At 43.0% G+C, this 18,240-nt stretch overlaps 3 protein-coding genes across 3 annotated transcripts; 1 reads left to right on the forward strand and 2 right to left on the reverse strand.

Moving 5' to 3' along the window:
- Nucleotides 1-905: 905 nt before the first annotated feature.
- Nucleotides 906-4,479, reverse strand: ubxn10 (UBX domain protein 10). Its single transcript, XM_071370968.1, is given in 6 exon segments — nucleotides 906-1,061; nucleotides 1,063-1,093; nucleotides 3,773-3,808; nucleotides 3,811-3,981; nucleotides 3,984-4,212; nucleotides 4,215-4,479. Coding segments are annotated over 6 exon segments (687 nt in total). The 5' UTR covers nucleotides 4,374-4,479; the 3' UTR covers nucleotides 906-1,000.
- A 652-nt stretch (nucleotides 4,480-5,131) lies between these two features.
- LOC139557647 (ceramide-1-phosphate transfer protein-like) lies at nucleotides 5,132-8,576 on the reverse strand. The gene is made up of 2 exons (XM_071372711.1): nucleotides 8,197-8,576; nucleotides 5,132-6,371 (listed from the first exon to the last, which is right to left on the reverse strand). Exons 1-2 carry the CDS (start codon nucleotides 8,322-8,324, stop codon nucleotides 5,849-5,851), a joined length of 651 nt encoding a protein of 216 aa, XP_071228812.1. The 5' UTR covers nucleotides 8,325-8,576; the 3' UTR covers nucleotides 5,132-5,848.
- Nucleotides 8,577-17,858, forward strand: ints11 (integrator complex subunit 11). Its single transcript, XM_071372707.1, has 17 exons — nucleotides 8,577-8,937; nucleotides 9,176-9,273; nucleotides 9,391-9,464; nucleotides 9,640-9,868; nucleotides 10,164-10,262; nucleotides 10,360-10,394; nucleotides 10,487-10,625; nucleotides 10,718-10,782; nucleotides 10,918-11,107; nucleotides 11,961-12,044; nucleotides 12,135-12,224; nucleotides 12,368-12,530; nucleotides 15,933-16,043; nucleotides 16,136-16,197; nucleotides 16,438-16,580; nucleotides 16,793-16,922; nucleotides 17,528-17,858. The coding sequence occupies exons 1-17, from the start codon at nucleotides 8,910-8,912 to the stop codon at nucleotides 17,597-17,599; spliced, it is 1,812 nt and encodes a 603-aa protein (XP_071228808.1). The 5' UTR covers nucleotides 8,577-8,909; the 3' UTR covers nucleotides 17,600-17,858.
- The last annotated feature ends 382 nt before the right edge of the window (nucleotides 17,859-18,240 follow it).

Here is an 18,240-nt window from a genome sequence, read left to right on the forward strand (position 1 = left end):
CTGACCTTCATGTTAAGTAATGATGGACTGTAATTTCTCTTTGTTTTTTGAGCTGTTCTTGCCATAATATGGACTTGGCCTTTTACCAAATAGGGCTATCTTCTGTGTACGACCCCTTCCTTGTAACAATACAACTGATTGGCTCAAACGCATTAAGGAAAGAATTCCACAAATGAACTTTTAACAAGGCACACCTGTTAATTGAAACGCTGCCTCGTGTAGTTGGTTGAGAGAATGCCAAGAGTGTGCAAAGCTGTCATCAAAGCAAAGGGTGGCTACTTTGAAGAATCTCAAATATAAAATATATTTTGAATTAACACTTTTTTGGTTACGACATGATTCCATATGTGTTATTTCATAGTTTTGATGTCTTCACTATTATTCTACAATGTAAAAAATTGTGAAGAACCCTGGAATGAGTAGATGTGTCCAAACTTTTGACTGGTACTATCTATATAATACATATATATATATAGTATACAAAACATAAAAAACACGTGCTCTTTCCATGACTGACCAAGTGAAAGCTATGATCCCTTTTTGATGTCACTTGATAAATCAACTTCAATCAATTTAGATGAAAGGAAGGAGAGGATAAAGAATGATTTGTAAGCCTTGAGACGTGAAATATGTATGTGTGCCATTCAGAGCGTGCATGTGCAATACAAAAAATATAAGTGCCTTTGAACGGGGTATGGTAGTAGGTGCCAGACGCACCGGTTTCTGTCAAGAAGTGCAATGCTGCTGGGTCTTTCACACTCAGTGTCCTGTGTGATCAAGAATGTCCCACCACCCAAAGGTCATCCAGCCAACTTCAAAACTGTGGGAAGCATTGGAGTCAACATAGGCCAGTATCCCTGTGGAACGCTTTCGAACACCTTGTAGAGTCTATGCCCTGACGAATTAAGGCGGTTCTGGAGGGGTCCTAATGTTTGGTATACTCAGTGTATATTTTTCGGATAAAAACACTGTTGTTTGTTATTCTGTCTTTCATCTGAGCTTAGGCAGAGTCCATGTCCTCCTGAAAGATGCACAGTACTGATCTATTCAAGATGCCACAAAGTCATGTTCAGGTCCGTGAATGTTCTGCGGAGGGGTCACCTCGATGTAACCATCCACGGACTTAAATCAGTTCTACCAAATTTCTATCAACATGTTAAATGTGCAACCAGAGGGAAAAAAATTCTGGATTACCTGTACTCCACACACAGAGACGCGTACAAAGCTCTCCCTCGCCCTCCATTTGGTAAATCCGACCACAACTCTATCCTTCTGATTCCTGCTTACAAGCAAAAATTAAAGCAGGAAGCACCAGTCTATAAAAAAGTGGTCAGATGAAGCAGATGCTTAACTACAGGACTGTTTTGCTATCACAGACTGGAACATGTTCCGGGATTCTTCCGATGGCATTGAGGAGTACACCACATCAGTCACTGGCTTTATCAATAAGTGCATAGAGGACGTCGTCCCCACAGTGACTGTACGTACATACCCCAACCAGAAGCCATGGATTACAGGCAACATTCACACTGAGCTAAAGGGTAGAGCTGACGCTTTCAAGGTGCGGGACTCTAACCTGGAAGCTTACAAGAAATCCTGCTATGCCCTGCGACGAACCATCAAACATGCAAAGCGTCAATACAGGGCTAAGATTGAATCATACTGCACCGGCTCCGACGCTCGTCTTATGTGGCAGGGCTTGCAAACTATTACAGACTACAAAGGGAAGCACAGCTGCGAGCTGCCCAGTGACATGAGCCTACCAGACGAGCTTAATCACTTCTATTCTCGCTTCGAGGCAAGCAACACTGAGGGATGCATGAGAGTATCAGCTGTTCCGGACGACTGTGTGATCACGCTCTCTGTAGCCGACATGAGTAAGACCTTTAAAAAGGTCAACATACACAAGGATGCGGGGCCAGACGGATTACCAGGACGTGTGCTCCGGGCATGTGCTGACGAACTGGCAGGTGTCTTCACTGACATTTTTAACATGTCCCTGATTGAGTCTCTAATACCAACATGTTTCAAGCAGACCACAATAGTGCCTGTGCCCAAGAACACAAAGGCAACCTGCCTAAATGACTACAGACCCGTAGCACTCACGTCCGTAGCCATGAAGTGCTTTGAAAGGTTGGTCATGGCTCACATCAACACCATTATCCCAGAAACCCTAGACCCACTCCAATTTGCATACCGCCCAAACAGATCCACAGATGATGCCATCTCTATTGCACTCTACACTGCCCTTTCCCACCTGGACAAAAGGAACACTTATGTGAGAATGCTATTCATTGACTACTCAGCGTTCAACACCATAGTACCCTCAAAGCTCATCACTAAGCTAAGGATCTTGGTTCTAAACACCTCCCTCTGCAACTGGATCCTGGGAAAAAAAATAAAACGAATAAAAAATCAAATATGACACGATGAAACAATCAAAAGCTACATAAAAGCTCAGGTGGTGAGGGTAGGTAGCAACACATCTGCCATGCTGATCCTCAACACTGGAGCTCCACAGGGGTGCGTGCTCAGTCCCCTCCTGTACTCCCTGTTCACCCACGACAGCATGGCCAGGCATGACTCCAACACCATCATTAAGTTTGCAGACGACACAACAGTGTCTGATCACCGATAACGACGAGACAGCATATAGGGAGGAGGTCAGAGACCTGGCCGTGTGGTGCCAGAATAACAACCTATCCCTCAACGTAACCAAGACTAAGGAGATGATTGTGGACTACAGGAAAAGGAGGACCGAGCACGCCCCCATTCTCATCGACGGGGCTGTAGTGGAGCAGGTTGAGAGCTTCAAGTTCCTCGGTGTCCACATCAACAACGAACTAGAATGGTCCAAACACACCAAGACAGTCGTGAAGAGGGCACGACAAAGCCTATTCCCCCTTAGGAAACTAAAAAGATTTGGCATGGGTCCTGAGATCCTCAAAAGGTTCTACAGCTGCAACATCGAGAGCATCCTGACTGGTTGCATCACTGCCTGGTACGGCAATTGCTCAGCCTCTGACTGCAAGGCACTACAGAGAGTAGTGCGTATGGCCCAGTACATCACTGGGGCTAAGCTGCCTGCCATCCAGGACCTCTACACCAGGCGGTGTCAGAGAAAGGCCCTAAAAATTATCAAAGACCCCATCCACCCCAGACTGTTCTCTCTACTACCGCATGGCAAGCGGTACCGGAGTGCCAAGTCTAGAACAAAAAGGCTTCTCAACAGTTTTTACCCCCAAGCCATAAGACTCCTGAACAGGTAATCAAATGGCTACCCGGACTATTTGCATTGTGTGCCCCCCCCCCCAACCCCTCTTTTTACATTGCTGCTACTCTCTGTTTATCATATATGCATAGTCACTTTAACTATACATTCATGTACATACTACCTCAATTGGGCCGACCAACCAGTGCTCCCACACATTGGTTAACCGGGCTACCTGCATTGTGTCCCGCCAACCCCTCTTTTACGCTACTGCTACACTCTGTTCATCATATATGGATAGTCACTTTACCCATATCTACATACTACCTCAATCAGCCTGACTAACCGGTGTCTGTATGTAGCCTTGCTACTTTTATAGCCTCGCTACTGTATATATATAGTCCCTCTTTTTACTGTTGTTTTTATTTCTTTACTTACCTATTGTTCACCTAACACCTTTTTTGCACTATTGGTTAGAGCCTGTAAGTAAGCATTTCACTGTAAAGTCTACCTACACCTGTTGTATTCGGCGCACGTGACAAATAAACTTTGATTTGTAACCATGCTTATATCTGGATCCATATCTGGCCTCTGCAGCAGGGTGTCTGTGGGCAGGAAGTGGTGCTCAAACCTCCTCCCACATGGGGCTCGGATGGCAAGGAGTAAACTCCTAGGATCGGGAGTGCCAGGGGGGAATACTGGTGGGCTTTCGGTCTCTGGGGTTGTGGCCATCACACTGAGGTCCAGAGGGTTGGGGTGGGGCAGACCTTGCCTATCTCCGGGTTGCTCTGGGATGATGCCCGGGTCCTCACTGAGGACAGTTGGTTGTCGGACAGACAGCTTGGATTTCTTCTCCTCCACACCACTCAGACACCCTCCTCTGACGCCTTCTTCTCAATTGAGGGGAGGGGCTTGTATTTGTTCCAAGGGAAGGGAAGAGAGGGTAGCTCAGGAACATTATCTAGGTAGTATGGGACTTCGTCCACACTCAGCTGGCTGTGATAGCAAGAAGGAGGCAGCGATCTGACCTGTTGTAGCCCATTGAAGGAGGCTTGGGGATCATTGGTGTGTCGTGGAAGCTGGCAGCCACGTCCACGTTTGGAGTGTGGCTCAAACTGGGTTGACAACGCCCTTTCGAGGACTTTGGCCTGGTCAAATGCATTCTTCTCCACAGGAGTAGAATGGTTTATATGCGACTCAACTCTGAAAGATGGGAGATAGTCAAGAGAGACCTGAAAATACATTGAAGTTATTCCTCTACATTCTTTCTCATCATAGTCACTGTGATGGCATTCTTGCAGAAAGCCACTGGGTGTTCAGACTTTTGTACAATCACTGGTGAAATAAAACATGGCTAGCTAGCTAACTATATGTCTGCTCCTCAGGGTTGGAGCAAAAGTCTTCATACCCGGTAGCTGCTCAGGAGGAGACTGGCCACCCCTTTTGAGAGCACTGGCCAACTTGCAAGCTGAGCTAGCTAATCGTATTGACATGCTAGTGAGAGAACATGTAACGTTACTGCACTTGATTTCCTTGTTGACCAGTAACAGTAGCTAGCAAATTAGCTAGTGTTAGCTAGCTAAGCTGTCAGATCCAAGTAGCTAACAAAGAGGGGACATACTTGCCTCTAGAATAACAGTGCAAGATAGGAATAATAGCAAACATATCTGCAGCATACCTTGCATTTTAGCAGATAGATAAGTCTCGCTTTTGTTTGTCAACACTCCAGCGGGAAGTTGAGGCTTTTTCAGCAGGCAGCGTCACTCAAACTATCAACACAGCTATCGTTACCTTGACAACGCTGCTCGCCTCGCACGCTCCCACATCAAAAGGTGCCCCCTGGTGCAAGCCAAGGAGCGTGCAGAATCAGTAGCATCCATTCCATTTCTATCACAACTGCCTCCAGTCCAAACAGAGATGTTTTGCACTGTGCAAGAACTGTAATTGAAACATTACACCAGATTTAACACTAATATCCTTCTTCAATCTTAGGTTATATAACATCACGACAAAATGATAGAGATACATCAATCATTGCAGAAATAGAACAAAAACAACATAGCTTAGGCCTATCATGTCACAGTGTATAATGTTTAACTTAATTCATAGTCAACAGAAAACATTTAAAACTGTAAAATAACTGGATTATATTTCTAAAAATAAAATGTCTATCTTGAGATTTAACAAGACAGGCACACAACTTTTAAATCTGCTAGTGCATTTGTAATGATACAAAACCTACTTTGAGAGATAAACTATGATGCATAATTAAAGTACATTAAGGAGAAAATGTAATGCCAGAAACGTGTGTTGAACAAAAACAGCACTGGAAGCCATAGAATTACATTTAGAAAGAAACATATGGGTAATGTTGCCTTATATCATAATGTATAATGTACATATTATATACAATAATAATCCCCTCCTTATACACTATAAATGGTCACCAAGAAAAGAACGAGAGCAGCATGGCTTGCCAGCATTGATGTGCTGGTTGGACCACTAGAGCTACAGTAGCTTGGTGGTCACAGATCGGTTCATGCAGTCTTACCAACTCCTATGAACAATTCCATTGGAGTTGGTAAGACACAAACAGATCTAGGACCACCAGGCTACTACTACAGTACTTTCTGCCTACTAGGGCAACTCCAGTATGTTGTTCTGGGCATAGAGGTCCTCTGTCACTTTGTATACCTCAGAGATGAGAGGCAGTGTGTCCCCTAGCACAGCCATCACCTGCTCTGGGCTACCTACATTCAACACATCAAAGAACGTAGCACGACCTGGGAGAGCCCAGAACGCTGTGCCGGCAGCCTTGCGGATGATCCATGCATGGTGTTGGGCGAGGGACTCATTATAGGCCTCAGAGCACATGACCGAGGTATTGCTGTCCTCAGTGCTGGTTCGTAGCCTCTCCAGGAATAGCTCCAGCCAGCGTAGGGCACGGTGCAGCCTCAGGAGGGTGCGGCAGCCGGACTCTGGGAAACTGCCTCTCTTAGTCAGGTCCACCAGTTGGCTGTCCAGTTCATACTTGACCATAGACTGGATGGTGACGTAGTGGGCCCCATTCTCACCATTCAGATGGTTGACCAGGATTTGGATCTTGTTGACAGCATCCTTGGAGATGAAGGAAAACACACTCCCCAGGCAGTTCATGAATCTGGAAATAAAGGACAATAAACACATTTTAATCAGACACATAAAAGCCATTTTATTGGACTACCATGATGCATTCTTATATTAGCCTACCCAACCCAAGTCTTCAAATATGTCATTATTCTAAACGGCTTTATTTTGAAACAACCAGTCATTTACATTGAGATAAGTATCCTTAGAAAAAGTCATAATTTAACTAGATTATGTGCATAAACTGATTAGTACGGCTTGCCAACTATGCCAGAATCAAGGATTTATTTACATTAGCCCAATGCCAAGGCTAAATCAAATTAAAGTTTATTGTGTGTATAAACAGTGTAACAAAAATGCAATGTACAGTAGTAGATACAGTATATTAAAATTAGCTATGTGAGAATACAGTAGACATATATGAATACACATTGTGAAAAACTGTATAAATGAAACTGGAAGTGTCCAAATCAAAGTTTATTGGTCACGTACACAGTTTAGCAGATGTTATAGGAGGTGCAGCAAAATGCTTATGTTACTAGCTCCGAGCGACAAGTACACAAAAAGTATTTTTTTTTAAATAAAATCAAGAAATGTAAGAATGAATCCAATTAACAACCCAAAGGCCAGGATCCCGGAGTTGCCTCTTCACTGTTGACGTTGAGACTGGTGTTTTGCGGGTACTATTTAATGAAGCTGCCAGTTGAGGACTTGTGAGGTGTCTGTCTCTCAATCTAGACACTCTAATGTACTTGTCCTCTTGCTCAGTTGTGCACCGGGGCCTCCCACTCTTCTGTCTATTCTGGTTAGAGCCCGTTTGCGCTGTTCTGTGAAGGGAGTAGTACACAGCGTTGTACAAGATCTTCAGTTTCTTTGCAATTTCTCGCATGGAATAGCCTTCATTTCTCAGAACAAGAATAGACTGACAAGTTTGTTTCTAGCTATTTTGAGACTGTAATCGAACCCACAAATGCTGATGCTCCAGATACTCAACTAGTCTAAAGAAGGCCAGAAGGCCAGTTTTATTGCTTCTTTAATCAGAACCACAGTTTTCAGCTGTGCTAACATAATTGCAAAAGGGTTTTCTAATGATCAATTAGCCTTTTAAAATTATAAACTTGGATTAGCTAACACAACGTGCCATTGGAACACAGGAGTGATGGTTGCTGATAATGGGCCTCTGTACGCCTATGTAGATATTATTATTTTATTTTTTTAATCAGCCGTTTCCAGCTACAATAGTGATTTACAACATTAACAATGTCTACACTGTATTTCTGATCAATTTGATGTTATTTTAATGGACAAAAAAAATTGCTTTTCTTTCATAAAGAAGGACATTTATAAGTGACCCCAAACTTTTGAACGGTAGTGCAAATGTATGTGAATAAACAGTATGTGAATAAAAAGGTGTGGATATAAGTAGTTATATAGGATGAGTCATGAATAAAATACAGTATATACATATAAAGTGGGTAAAACAAAAGTGAGCAGTGTTCAATGGCTCTAGGTGCATAGGGCAGCAGTCTAAGTTCCAGGGTAAAGTACAGGGTAGTAGACGGTTAGTGCGTGTCTAAGGTGCATGGCAGGTTACTGGGCGCAGGCCGGCTAGTGGTGACTGTTTAACAGTCGGATGGCCTGGAGATAGAAGCTGTTTATCAGTCTTTTGGTCCCAGCTTTGATGCACCTCTACTGTCTCCAGGCCATGGCTCGGGTGCCCAAGGTCCTCCTTAGGGATCTTCTTGGCCTTGCTGTGACACCGGGTGCTGTAACATTAGATGTCCTGGAGGGTAGGTAGTTTACCAGCTACCAGTAATTACCTGAGCATCTAGGCTTACTGTAGCATTTAAACGACTTACCTTACGAGACCACGCCACCCTGCTACGTAATGTTCAAGGAATACTTCTTTGTGTTCAGAGAGGCATGACTTAAAAGTGTCAAGAACCTCTTGTAAAGTGAATTTCAGATCCTCCGATGCTACAGCCATGGCTACCCGGAAGTACGTCTAAAAATGATCAATAATAAACAGTAGCGATTTTAGAAGCTTGACTGGGTTCTATTTAACCTCTGATCTTTGATAACCGATCATAATAACACATTTCTACCAAAATTATGCATTCTGATAACCCCTTGCAGACCCTGTTTGTCCAGATAACCAAACCACAGTGCGCAGGTCTGCGCAGGTCCGAAGCGCGTGAGAACTGCAGTTCCAAAGAGAGTCGATAATGGCGCGTGAAGTGCGTTGTGAAACAGTAGAAGAACAGTCACTAGTAGCACTAGCAAAAACACACGCTGCTATCCCATCGTTCAAAAACAAATCAGCTTCTGGCAGCCATTTATCCAGCGAGCTAAATATATATATATTTATTATATACTTTACAGAGGAGGCTTTATCCACCACAATTTAGCCGCTAGTGTCACCTAGTTGGCACGTCTACGTTTTAATTTCTAGCTAGCTAACTAACCAGCTAGCTAGTAGCTACTTGAACTAGCTAACGTTAGTAAAGTTGGCTAACTTTAGATTTCTAGGTAGCTACTTTATCGACCACATTAGTTTGAATACCCAGCCAGGATGCCTGAGATAAAAGTTACACCACTGGGTAAGTATCACATTTTTATCTGCATGCACGGGCAGACATTTCTCCCAAACACGAAATAATGACTTTGTTGCGCATGCATACAATATCTTAGAGCAGATCTATGGTGGTACTCTCTTTGATTATAACGGGAACGTTACATGAAGAACTTCCAATCTTGAAGGTCAGCTAAATGACATGTTGTGAAATTAGCATGGATGAGATGTTCATTTGTGTATCTCGTCCTATTGTTTCCTCTCAGGTGCTGGACAAGATGTTGGCCGTAGCTGTATCCTTGTCTCTATTGGGGGCAAAAACATTATGCTTGACTGTGGGATGCACATGGGCTTCAATGATGACGTAAGTAGATCCACAGGGTGCTAAGAATTATGCAATTATATGTCAGTAGATCCACTGTTCTCAATTTGACAGTCAAATACACTTTAGGTTCCGTTATTGTGCCATTGTTCTTTTCAGAGAAGATTCCCAGATTTCTCTTACATAACACAACAAGGACGCCTGACAGAATTCTTGGACTGTGTAATTATCAGGTTTGTGGTCTTTTTATGGCACTTAGCTATATCTAGGTACTACTCTTCAGCAAGAGAAACAACCTTATCAGACTCCACACAAAGAGAAAGAGCTTTCTCCCACTCAAGGGCATTCTATCTTTTGATTGATTTTATCTTCTATATTTTAACTGATTACTCACACTAACTCTCCTAGTCATTTCCACTTGGACCACTGTGGTGCTCTGCCGTACATGAGTGAGATGGTGGGCTACGATGGCCCCATCTACATGACCCACCCCACCAAGGCCATCTGCCCTATCTTGCTGGAAGACTTCAGGAAGATCACTGTGGACAAGAAGGGCGAAACCAACTTCTTCACATCCCAGATGATCAAGGATTGCATGAAGAAAGTAGTCCCTTTGAACCTCCACCAGACTGTCCAGGTATACAGTCCTGATATGTACCTTTTTTAATTGATAAAGTCAGGTCTTAGAAGTACTCCAAGTGTAGCCTGGTTCCATATCTATTTGTGTGGTCTTGCCAACTCCCATGGTCATTGTTTGGTATGACAATGATCGTAGCAGTTGGCAAGACAGAACAAACAGACCTGGAACCAGGCTACTCCAAGGGTATAACATATAGTGCATTACTTTCTCAATGATGGCCAAGAAACCACATTTGGAGGTAGTATTAGTGTATGGAATGATGTATTGCGTTGATTCTATCATGGTTTCTTAGGTAGATGATGAGCTGGAGATCAAGGCTTACTATGCAGGCCACGTCCTAGGAGCTGCTATGGTGCAGATCAAAGTAGGATCTGAGTCTGTGGTCTACACTGTGAGTATTAGCCTATTAATAGAACTGGTCTTATTATTGATCAATGCATGAATCATGTGATTTCCTTGAAGTAACTTATCCTTACTTGCTTTTGCAGGGTGACTATAACATGACGCCAGACAGACATTTAGGGTAAGTGGTGATTTATTTTGTGTTTCATGTAACATGATTTAGATCAATGCCTATGTGTTCTATAATAAACCATTTTTATTTTGTTGTCATAGGGCTGCGTGGATCGATAAGTGTCGGCCAGACATCCTCATCTCAGAGTCTACCTACGCCACCACCATCCGTGACTCCAAGAGGTGCAGGGAGAGGGACTTCCTGAAGAAAGTACACGAGACAGTGGAGAGAGGGGGGAAGGTGAGGGCCACCACACAGGTTTTTTCTGTCCCTATAGCTCATTCTGTCTCTCCAGTACTCGTGTCCTAAAGGATTAAATGTTGTGCTCTCAGGTTCTGATTCCGGTCTTTGCCCTGGGTAGAGCTCAGGAACTGTGCATTCTATTGGAAACATTCTGGTAAGGTTTCTATTCCAAATTCGATTAGCATTAGTCTAGCTAATGTTCTTTTGTTAAGATGATGTTCATTTTGTGTCTTGATGACTGGATAAGCAATCAGGGAATGATGTAAAAGCCTCTCCTCTCCTTCCACAGGGAGCGGATGAACATGAAGGCCCCCATCTACTTCTCCACGGGGCTCACAGAGAAAGCCAATCACTACTACAAACTCTTCATCACCTGGACCAATCAGAAGATCAGAAAAACCTTTGTACAGAGAAACATGTTTGAGTTCAAACACATTAAGGCCTTTGATCGCTCCTACGCAGACAACCCTGGACCAATGGTGGAGAAACATCACCATCATCTTTGCATGCTACTACTAAAACCTTGTTTACAGTTGGAACAGTTTTATGTTTAGGCATTGATATGCTTTAGATACAGACAAGTCCAATGATTTGTCCATTATAGATGCTATTCTTCTTATCCCAGTGAATATTCTACATAGTCACTGGAGACCCGTTGTCTAAAAGTAAAACATCTGACGCACACCCAAAAATGTTTGTGAAGATGCTGACTAATGGAGAGTATACTATATAAAAATCCAGAGCATACTATATTCTCCCAAAAATGTAATGGGTAAACCTAATTTTTTTTTTTTTTTAAACAGGTGTATCCAGGTGAAAGCTATGATCCGTTATTGATGTCACCTGTTAAATCCACTTCAATTAGTGTAGAAGACAGGTTAAAGAAAGATTTTTAAGCCTTGAGACATGGATTGTGGTGTGCCATTCAGAGGGTGAATGGGCAACACAAAAGATTTAAGTGCCTTTGAATGGGATATGGTAGTAGGTGCCAGGCGCACTGGTTTGAGTGTGTCAAGAACTGCAACGCTGCTGGGTTTTTCACGTTCAACAGTTTCCCGTGTGTCAAGTATGGTTCACCACCCAAAGGACATCCAGCCAACTTGACACAACTGTGGGAAGCATAGGAGTCAACATGGGCCAGCATCTCTGTGGAACTCTTTCGACACAGAGTTCATGCCCCTACGAAAGGCAAAAGAGGGTGCAACTCAATATTAGGAAGGTGTTACTAATGTTTTCTACACTCAGTGTAGAGTGTGTGACTTTATTGATTTGTATAGTTTTTATGAATTGCATTGTTGAAATAACACTACTGAAATGTGTGTGTTCTGTCAGGTGGTCTTTGCCACCCCAGGAATGCTGCATGCTGGTCAGTCTCTACAGATATTCAAGAAGTGGGCTGGCAACGAGAAGAATATGGTAAGTCCCATTTGAGATATGTCAGTTGCGGAGTGTGTTTTTGTGAATTTGGGCGAAAATCAATTCTACTTTTCATTTTCTGTTAATCAGATCATTATGCCTGGGTATTGTGTGCAAGGCACCATCGGACACAAGATCCTGAATGGTCAAAAGAAACTGGAGATGGAGAATAGACAAACGGTATTGCAAGATTGTATTTAACTTCATGTATAATCATGATTTTACTGCAGTAACAGATATCAAATGGATAAAGTGAAATTGAGAGATGTGAGCCGGCCTGTTGTCGTTTGTCTGCTGACCTTTGCCATCTGTGACCCCTACAGTTGGAGGTGAAGCTGCAGGTGGAGTACATGTCGTTCAGCGCCCATGCAGACGCTAAGGGCATCATGCAGCTCATCCGCATGGCAGAGCCTCGCAACATGCTGCTGGTGCACGGAGAGGCCAAGAAGATGGAGTTCCTCAAGGACAAGATCGAGCAGGAGTTCAGTGAGTGACACCTGGATGTCCTTGTAACAATATTTACTTCAAGAATGTTAGGGCTTCAGAGAGAAGGATATATATACTGTACCAGTGGTTCCCTAACTTTTTATAGTACCGTACCCCTTCAAACATTCAACCTCCAGCTGCGTACCTCCTCTAGCACCAGGGTCAGCGCACTCTCAAATGTTTTTTGCCATCATTGTAAGCCTGCCACACACACACTATACGATACATTTATTAAACATAAGAATTTGTGTTTTTGTCACAACCCAGCTCATGGGAAGTGACAAAGAGCTCTTATAGGACCATGGCACAAATAATAATATCATAATAATCAATCATTTTGCTCTTTATTTAACCATCTTACATATAAAACCTTATTTGTTCATCAAAAATTGTGAATAACTCACCACAGGTTAATGAGATGGGTGTGCTTGAAAGGATGCACATAACTCTGAAATATTGTATTGGAAAGAGTCTGCCTTAAATCATTTTCCACACACAGTCTGTGCCTGTATTTAGTTTATGCTAGTGAGGGCCGAGAATCAACTCTCACATAGGTACGTGGTTGCAAAGGGCATCAGTGTCTTAACAGCGCGATTTGCCAAGGCAGGATACTCGGAGCGCAGCCCGATCCTGAAATCTGGCAGTGGCTTCTGATTAAATAACATTTTCACAGAACTGCTTGTTGCAATTTCGATGAGTCTCTCTTGTTCAGATATCGGTCAGTGGATTGGAGGCAGGGCATGAAAGGGATAACGAATCCAGTTGTTTGTGTCATCCATTTCGGGACAGTACCTGCGTAATTGCGTACCCAGCTCACCCAGGTGCTTCGCTATATCACATTTGACATTGTCCGTAAGCTTGAGTTCATTTGCACACAATATCATACAATGATGGAAAGACCTGTGTGTTGTCCTTGTTAATGCAGACAGAGAAGAGCTCCAACTTCTTAATCATAGCCTCACATTGAATATAGTTGCGGAGAGTCCCTGTAATCCTAGATTTAGATTGTTCAGGCGAGGAAAAAACATCACCCAGATAGGCCAGTCGTGTGAGAAACTCATCATCATGCAAGCTGTCAGACAAGTGGAAAATGATGGTCCGTAAAAAATAACTTGAAGCTTGTCTGTCAATTGAAAAAAACGTGTCAATACTTTGCCCCTTGATAACCAGCGCACTTCTGTATGTTGTAAAAGTGCTACATGGTCGCTTCCCATATCATTGCATAGTGCAGAAAATACACGAGAGTACATGGGCCTTGCTTTAACAAAGTTAACCATTTTCACTTTAGTGTCCAAAACGTCTTTCAAGCTGTCAGGCAACAAGAGCCTCTCGGTGGATGCTGCAGTGTTCCCAAGTGGCATCGGGAGCAAATGCTTGCACGCGCGTTACCACTCCACTATGTTTCCCTGTCATGGCTTTTGCGCCATCAGTACAGATACCAACACATCTTGACCACCAAAGTCCATTTGATGTCACAAAGCTGTCCAGTACTTTTAAAATATTCTCTCCTGGTTTGCAGAAGAGGATGTCTTCCTTAATTGACCCCCCATAAACATAACAGACATATACCAGGAGCCTTGCCAGGTCCGCCACATCTGTTGAGTCATCCAGCTGTAACGCATAGAATTCACTGGCTTGTATGCAAAGCAGTAATTGTTTCAAAACATCTCCTGCCATGTCACTGATGCATCGTGAAATAGCATGGGGCTTGCCTGTCCAAGCCACTCGGTAGCTCACCATATAAGATGCTTCTAGACCCTTCTTATTAATGATATCTGTTGCTTTTATACATGTCTTACTACTGGAAAGGTGTCTTAATTCTCGCTCCAAAAACTCCTGTGGCTTGTTTTTCAAATTGACATGTTTTGTTTCTTGTCTGCGCAAGAGTGTTTTTTTTCCCATCGAGTTGTGAGATAATACTTTTGCACATAACACAATGTGGCTGAGGAAAGGCACTACTCCCAATATAAGTGAACCCCAAATCAATGTAGTTCTCATCATATTTGCGCCTCTTCGATGGTCCAACGTCCCTGTCGATTGTTCGTTGCTTTCCTGGGTAAGGGGGCAGTTGCTCTTTGGCTGCATCAGATTCACTGTCAGTGTCCATGCTAGCTGGGCTAACAACAAATGTAGAATTACTGATGCTAGCATTGGATGTGCTCGTGGAAGCAGAACAACTTGTCGTCGACTGCTGGTAGTACTTTTTAAAAATCCAATTTCGAGTAAACGGAATGAGCAGCAGCTACGTTTGGCTACAGTGTTAGTGTAATTCCCGCGAGATAGTAATGGTTAATGTGATTGGATGTTAATTATTTGACTAGGCTACCTGTATTTGACATTGTGTTGTTATTTCACTGAACACTATGATTTTATTTTGTTTTTAGCAGTGAAACGAGGCTGCTCAGGTGAGAGAGAAAAAATGAATCCAAATGTATAGCCCCATTGGGAAAATCTAAATAGACCGTTTTTAAAATGTGAATATTTTTTAACTTGGAAAAAAAGTGAATCACATTTTTATTTGGCGTACCCCCAACGGCATTGTGCGTAACCCTGGGGATATTATTATTATTATTTATTTATTTTTACCTTTATTTAACTAGGCAAGTCAGTTAGAACAAATTCTTATTTACAATGGCAGCCTAGGAACTGCCTTGTTCAGGGGCAGAACAACACATTTTTATATTGTCAGCTTCGGGATTCGATATAGCAACCTTTTCGGTTACTGGCCCAATGCTCTAACTACTAAGCTACCTGCCGCCCCATGACATTGTGTTGTTATTTCACCTGAGTGAGCAATGGGCGCAGCCATGGGTGGGCCTGGGAGGACATAGGCCCACCCACTGGGGAGCCAGGCCCAGCCAATCAGAATGAGTTATTCCCCACAAAAGGGCTTTATTACAGACAGAAATATTCCTCAGCACCATTCCCCCCTTATGGTAGAGAAATTAACATACAATTCTCTGGCAACAGCTCTGTTAGACATTCCTGCAGTCAACACGCCAATTGCACACTCCCTCAAAACTTGAAACATCTGTGGCATTGTGTTATGTGACACAAATTCACATTTTAGAGTGGCCTTTTATTGTTCCCAGCACAAGGTGCACCTGTGTAATAATCATGCTGTTAATCAGCTTCTTGATATGCCACACCTGTCAGGTGGATGAATTATCCTGGCAAAGGAGAAATGTGGAATGTGTTTGAGGATCTTGTCAGGAGCACTGGGTAGTGTTCAGTAGGACACAGTGTAGCAAAGTGTTATGCAACAGAAAACGAAAATCTGTCTTCTTATTGGACAAGTGCATGTTCAACCTCCCTCGTTTTAACTCCATTTGAAAAAAACAATCTCCCTACTGAACACAGCTCTGGTATTATGCCTCATTCGTCTTTCTTTGTGAATGACAGCCATCAACTGCTTCATGCCAGCCAACGGTGAGACCACCACTGTGATCACCAACCCCAGTGTCCCAGTGGACATCTCACTCAACCTGCTCAAGAGGGAGATGGCCCTTGGAGGTATTGTTCAGTACATCTTAGTCATTCTTGATCTAGCCCACTCTCCCAGTTGATGTGTGTGTTATTCACTGTTTGACTGCTATGCACCACAGGCCCCTTACCTGACCCGAAAAAGCCTCGTACCATGCACGGGACCCTGATCATGAAGGATAATGTAAGTTCTGAATTCCACCAACTGCCGTTCATACAACGTAGTGATACTCTGATTTATATATTTATGATAGAAAACTTAACTATGGCCTTGCCTAGCTAATTCAGATATGCTAGTAATTCAAGTTATTTTTTCTCTGCCTTTGGCCTTGCCTTGTGAGTGACCTCTTGTTGCCCTGTGTTCCGCTCTCTCTCTCTCACCCCGTGTTCTCCCCTTTCCCTCCTGTGTTCCTCCTGGGTGTAGAGTCTTCGGCTGGTCTCTCCAGAACAGGCTCTCAAGGAGTTGGGCCTCAACGAGCACCAGCTCCGCTTCACCTGCCGAGTACAGCTCCAGGACCCACACAGTGACCCCGACACTCTCAGCAGAATCTACACACACCTCAAGAGGTACAGTAAGACCGAGTTTACAATTTTTATTGTGTTTTCAAGTTCTTATTTGGTCAAGGCATGGGCGTAAAAGGCACATAGTTTGTTTGGTCTTCTGCAAAAAAATTATAATTTGTATTCACAAAAAGAGGTAGTCACTACTCAGGTCTGATCCACTAACACACCTTCATATAATAATATTAATGACTATTTCTTCTCTGTCTCTGTTCTAGTGTGCTGAAAGGTTATACCATCCAGCACCTCCCAGACGGGACTGTCATGGTGGAGTCTATTGTGATCAAGGTGTCCTCCTCAGCTGAAGAGCCCAACACCAAGGTGCTGCTGCTGTCCTGGAGCTACCAGGTAAGGAGGGCGGCTGTTGAAAATGAGTGTGAGCTATTGTGACGGACCACAGTGTCTGCTTAGCAGTATAGCTTCCTCCCTGTCTGGGTACACTGTCCGTACAACGGATCGAACTAGGGTCCTCTGCCTAACAAACGCACGTGACTACACATTCAACAACATACTAGCCATTTGCTCCACTGAAAAGCTAGCAATTCAGTGAGGAGGGAAGGCATTTCAAGCTGTGGAGTGAGCTTACGGTCCGATCTGAACTACAGTATGTAACACTATACACACTAAGGTGTAGCCCACACCCTTGGAGGGCCTGTGGGTGGGTTTCTATACTGTGTGGCACAAGTCAGTCACCATGTCTTGTGACGCGCTTCTAGTTAACCAAAACCACCAGCTAGCGATGGCGTCAAGTAAGTCTATTTAGAGGAGTATGTAGCAACCACAAGCCATGTTCTTTCTAAAATCTACACCTTTTTACATATCAACAATATCTAAAATGTCAATGATTTGATCAAAATAAACATACCCTATAGATTTACTTGACTCAAGTTGCACCATCCTTTTATCCAATGTTTATTTCAACACAAATTATGTCTACCTTGTGTTATTTGTAGGATGAAGATCTGGGGAGCTTTCTGTCTACTCTGCTGAAGAAAGGACTTCCATCAGGGCTGTCTTCAATGTGACGTAGTTCAGATCGGTGGCAGGAGGCAGAGCGTTGGGCCAGTAATCGAAAGGTCGCTGGTTTGAATCCTTGAGCCGAGTAGGTGAAAAAGTTTTCTGTGCCCTTGAGCAAGGCACTTAACCCTAATTGCTCCTGTAAATCGCTCTGGATAAGAGTGTCTGCTAAATGACTCAAATGTAAACTATCCCAATGTGTAGCTTACTGTAAAGGTTAGTCTCAATGTTGTACAAAGCTGATTTGAATAAATCTTTTTATAAGAAGGTGTTACTGAACTCTATTTATATTGATATAATCCAAGTCACTAATTGTTAATACGCAACAATCAAGTAATTGCATTGTCATTATGTGAGCTCTTAAAGGTCCAATGCAGCAGTTATCTCGATATCAAATAATTTCTGGGTAATAATAAAGTACCTTCGTGTGAATGTTTTCAATTAAAATGGTAAAAAATAAACAAAAATAGCTTCTTAGCAAAGAGCAATTTCTCAAGCAAGCAAGTTTGGAGTCACTTAGAAGTGTCCTTGTTTTTTAAAGAAAAGCAACAAAAAAAATCCATTAAAATAACATCAAATTGATCAGAGATACATTGTAATGTTGTAAATGACTATTGTAGCTGGAAATGGCAGATAAAAAAAAAATATA

The sequence above is a fragment of the Salvelinus alpinus genome, chromosome 28, assembly GCF_045679555.1.
Source record: "Salvelinus alpinus chromosome 28, SLU_Salpinus.1, whole genome shotgun sequence".
NCBI classification, from domain to species: domain Eukaryota; kingdom Metazoa; phylum Chordata; class Actinopteri; order Salmoniformes; family Salmonidae; genus Salvelinus; species Salvelinus alpinus.

What these genes read in the sequence shown, in the direction of transcription:
- LOC139557647 (XM_071372711.1), bottom strand. Translation starts at nt 8,324, where the DNA reads ATGGCTGTAGCATCGGAGGATCTGAAATTCACTTTACAAGAGGTTCTT. An exon ending in GGGTGGCGTGGTCTCGTAAG is followed by an intron (nt 6,372 to 8,196) that starts GTAAGTCGTTTA and finishes CTTTATTTCCAG; the next exon opens with ATTCATGAACTGCCTGGGGA.
- ints11 (XM_071372707.1), top strand. Translation starts at nt 8,910, where the DNA reads ATGCCTGAGATAAAAGTTACACCACTGG. An exon ending in ACCTCCACCAGACTGTCCAG is followed by an intron (nt 9,869 to 10,163) that starts GTATACAGTCCT and finishes ATGGTTTCTTAG; the next exon opens with GTAGATGATGAGCTGGAGAT. An exon ending in CAGACAACCCTGGACCAATG is followed by an intron (nt 11,108 to 11,960) that starts GTGGAGAAACAT and finishes GTGTTCTGTCAG; the next exon opens with GTGGTCTTTGCCACCCCAGG.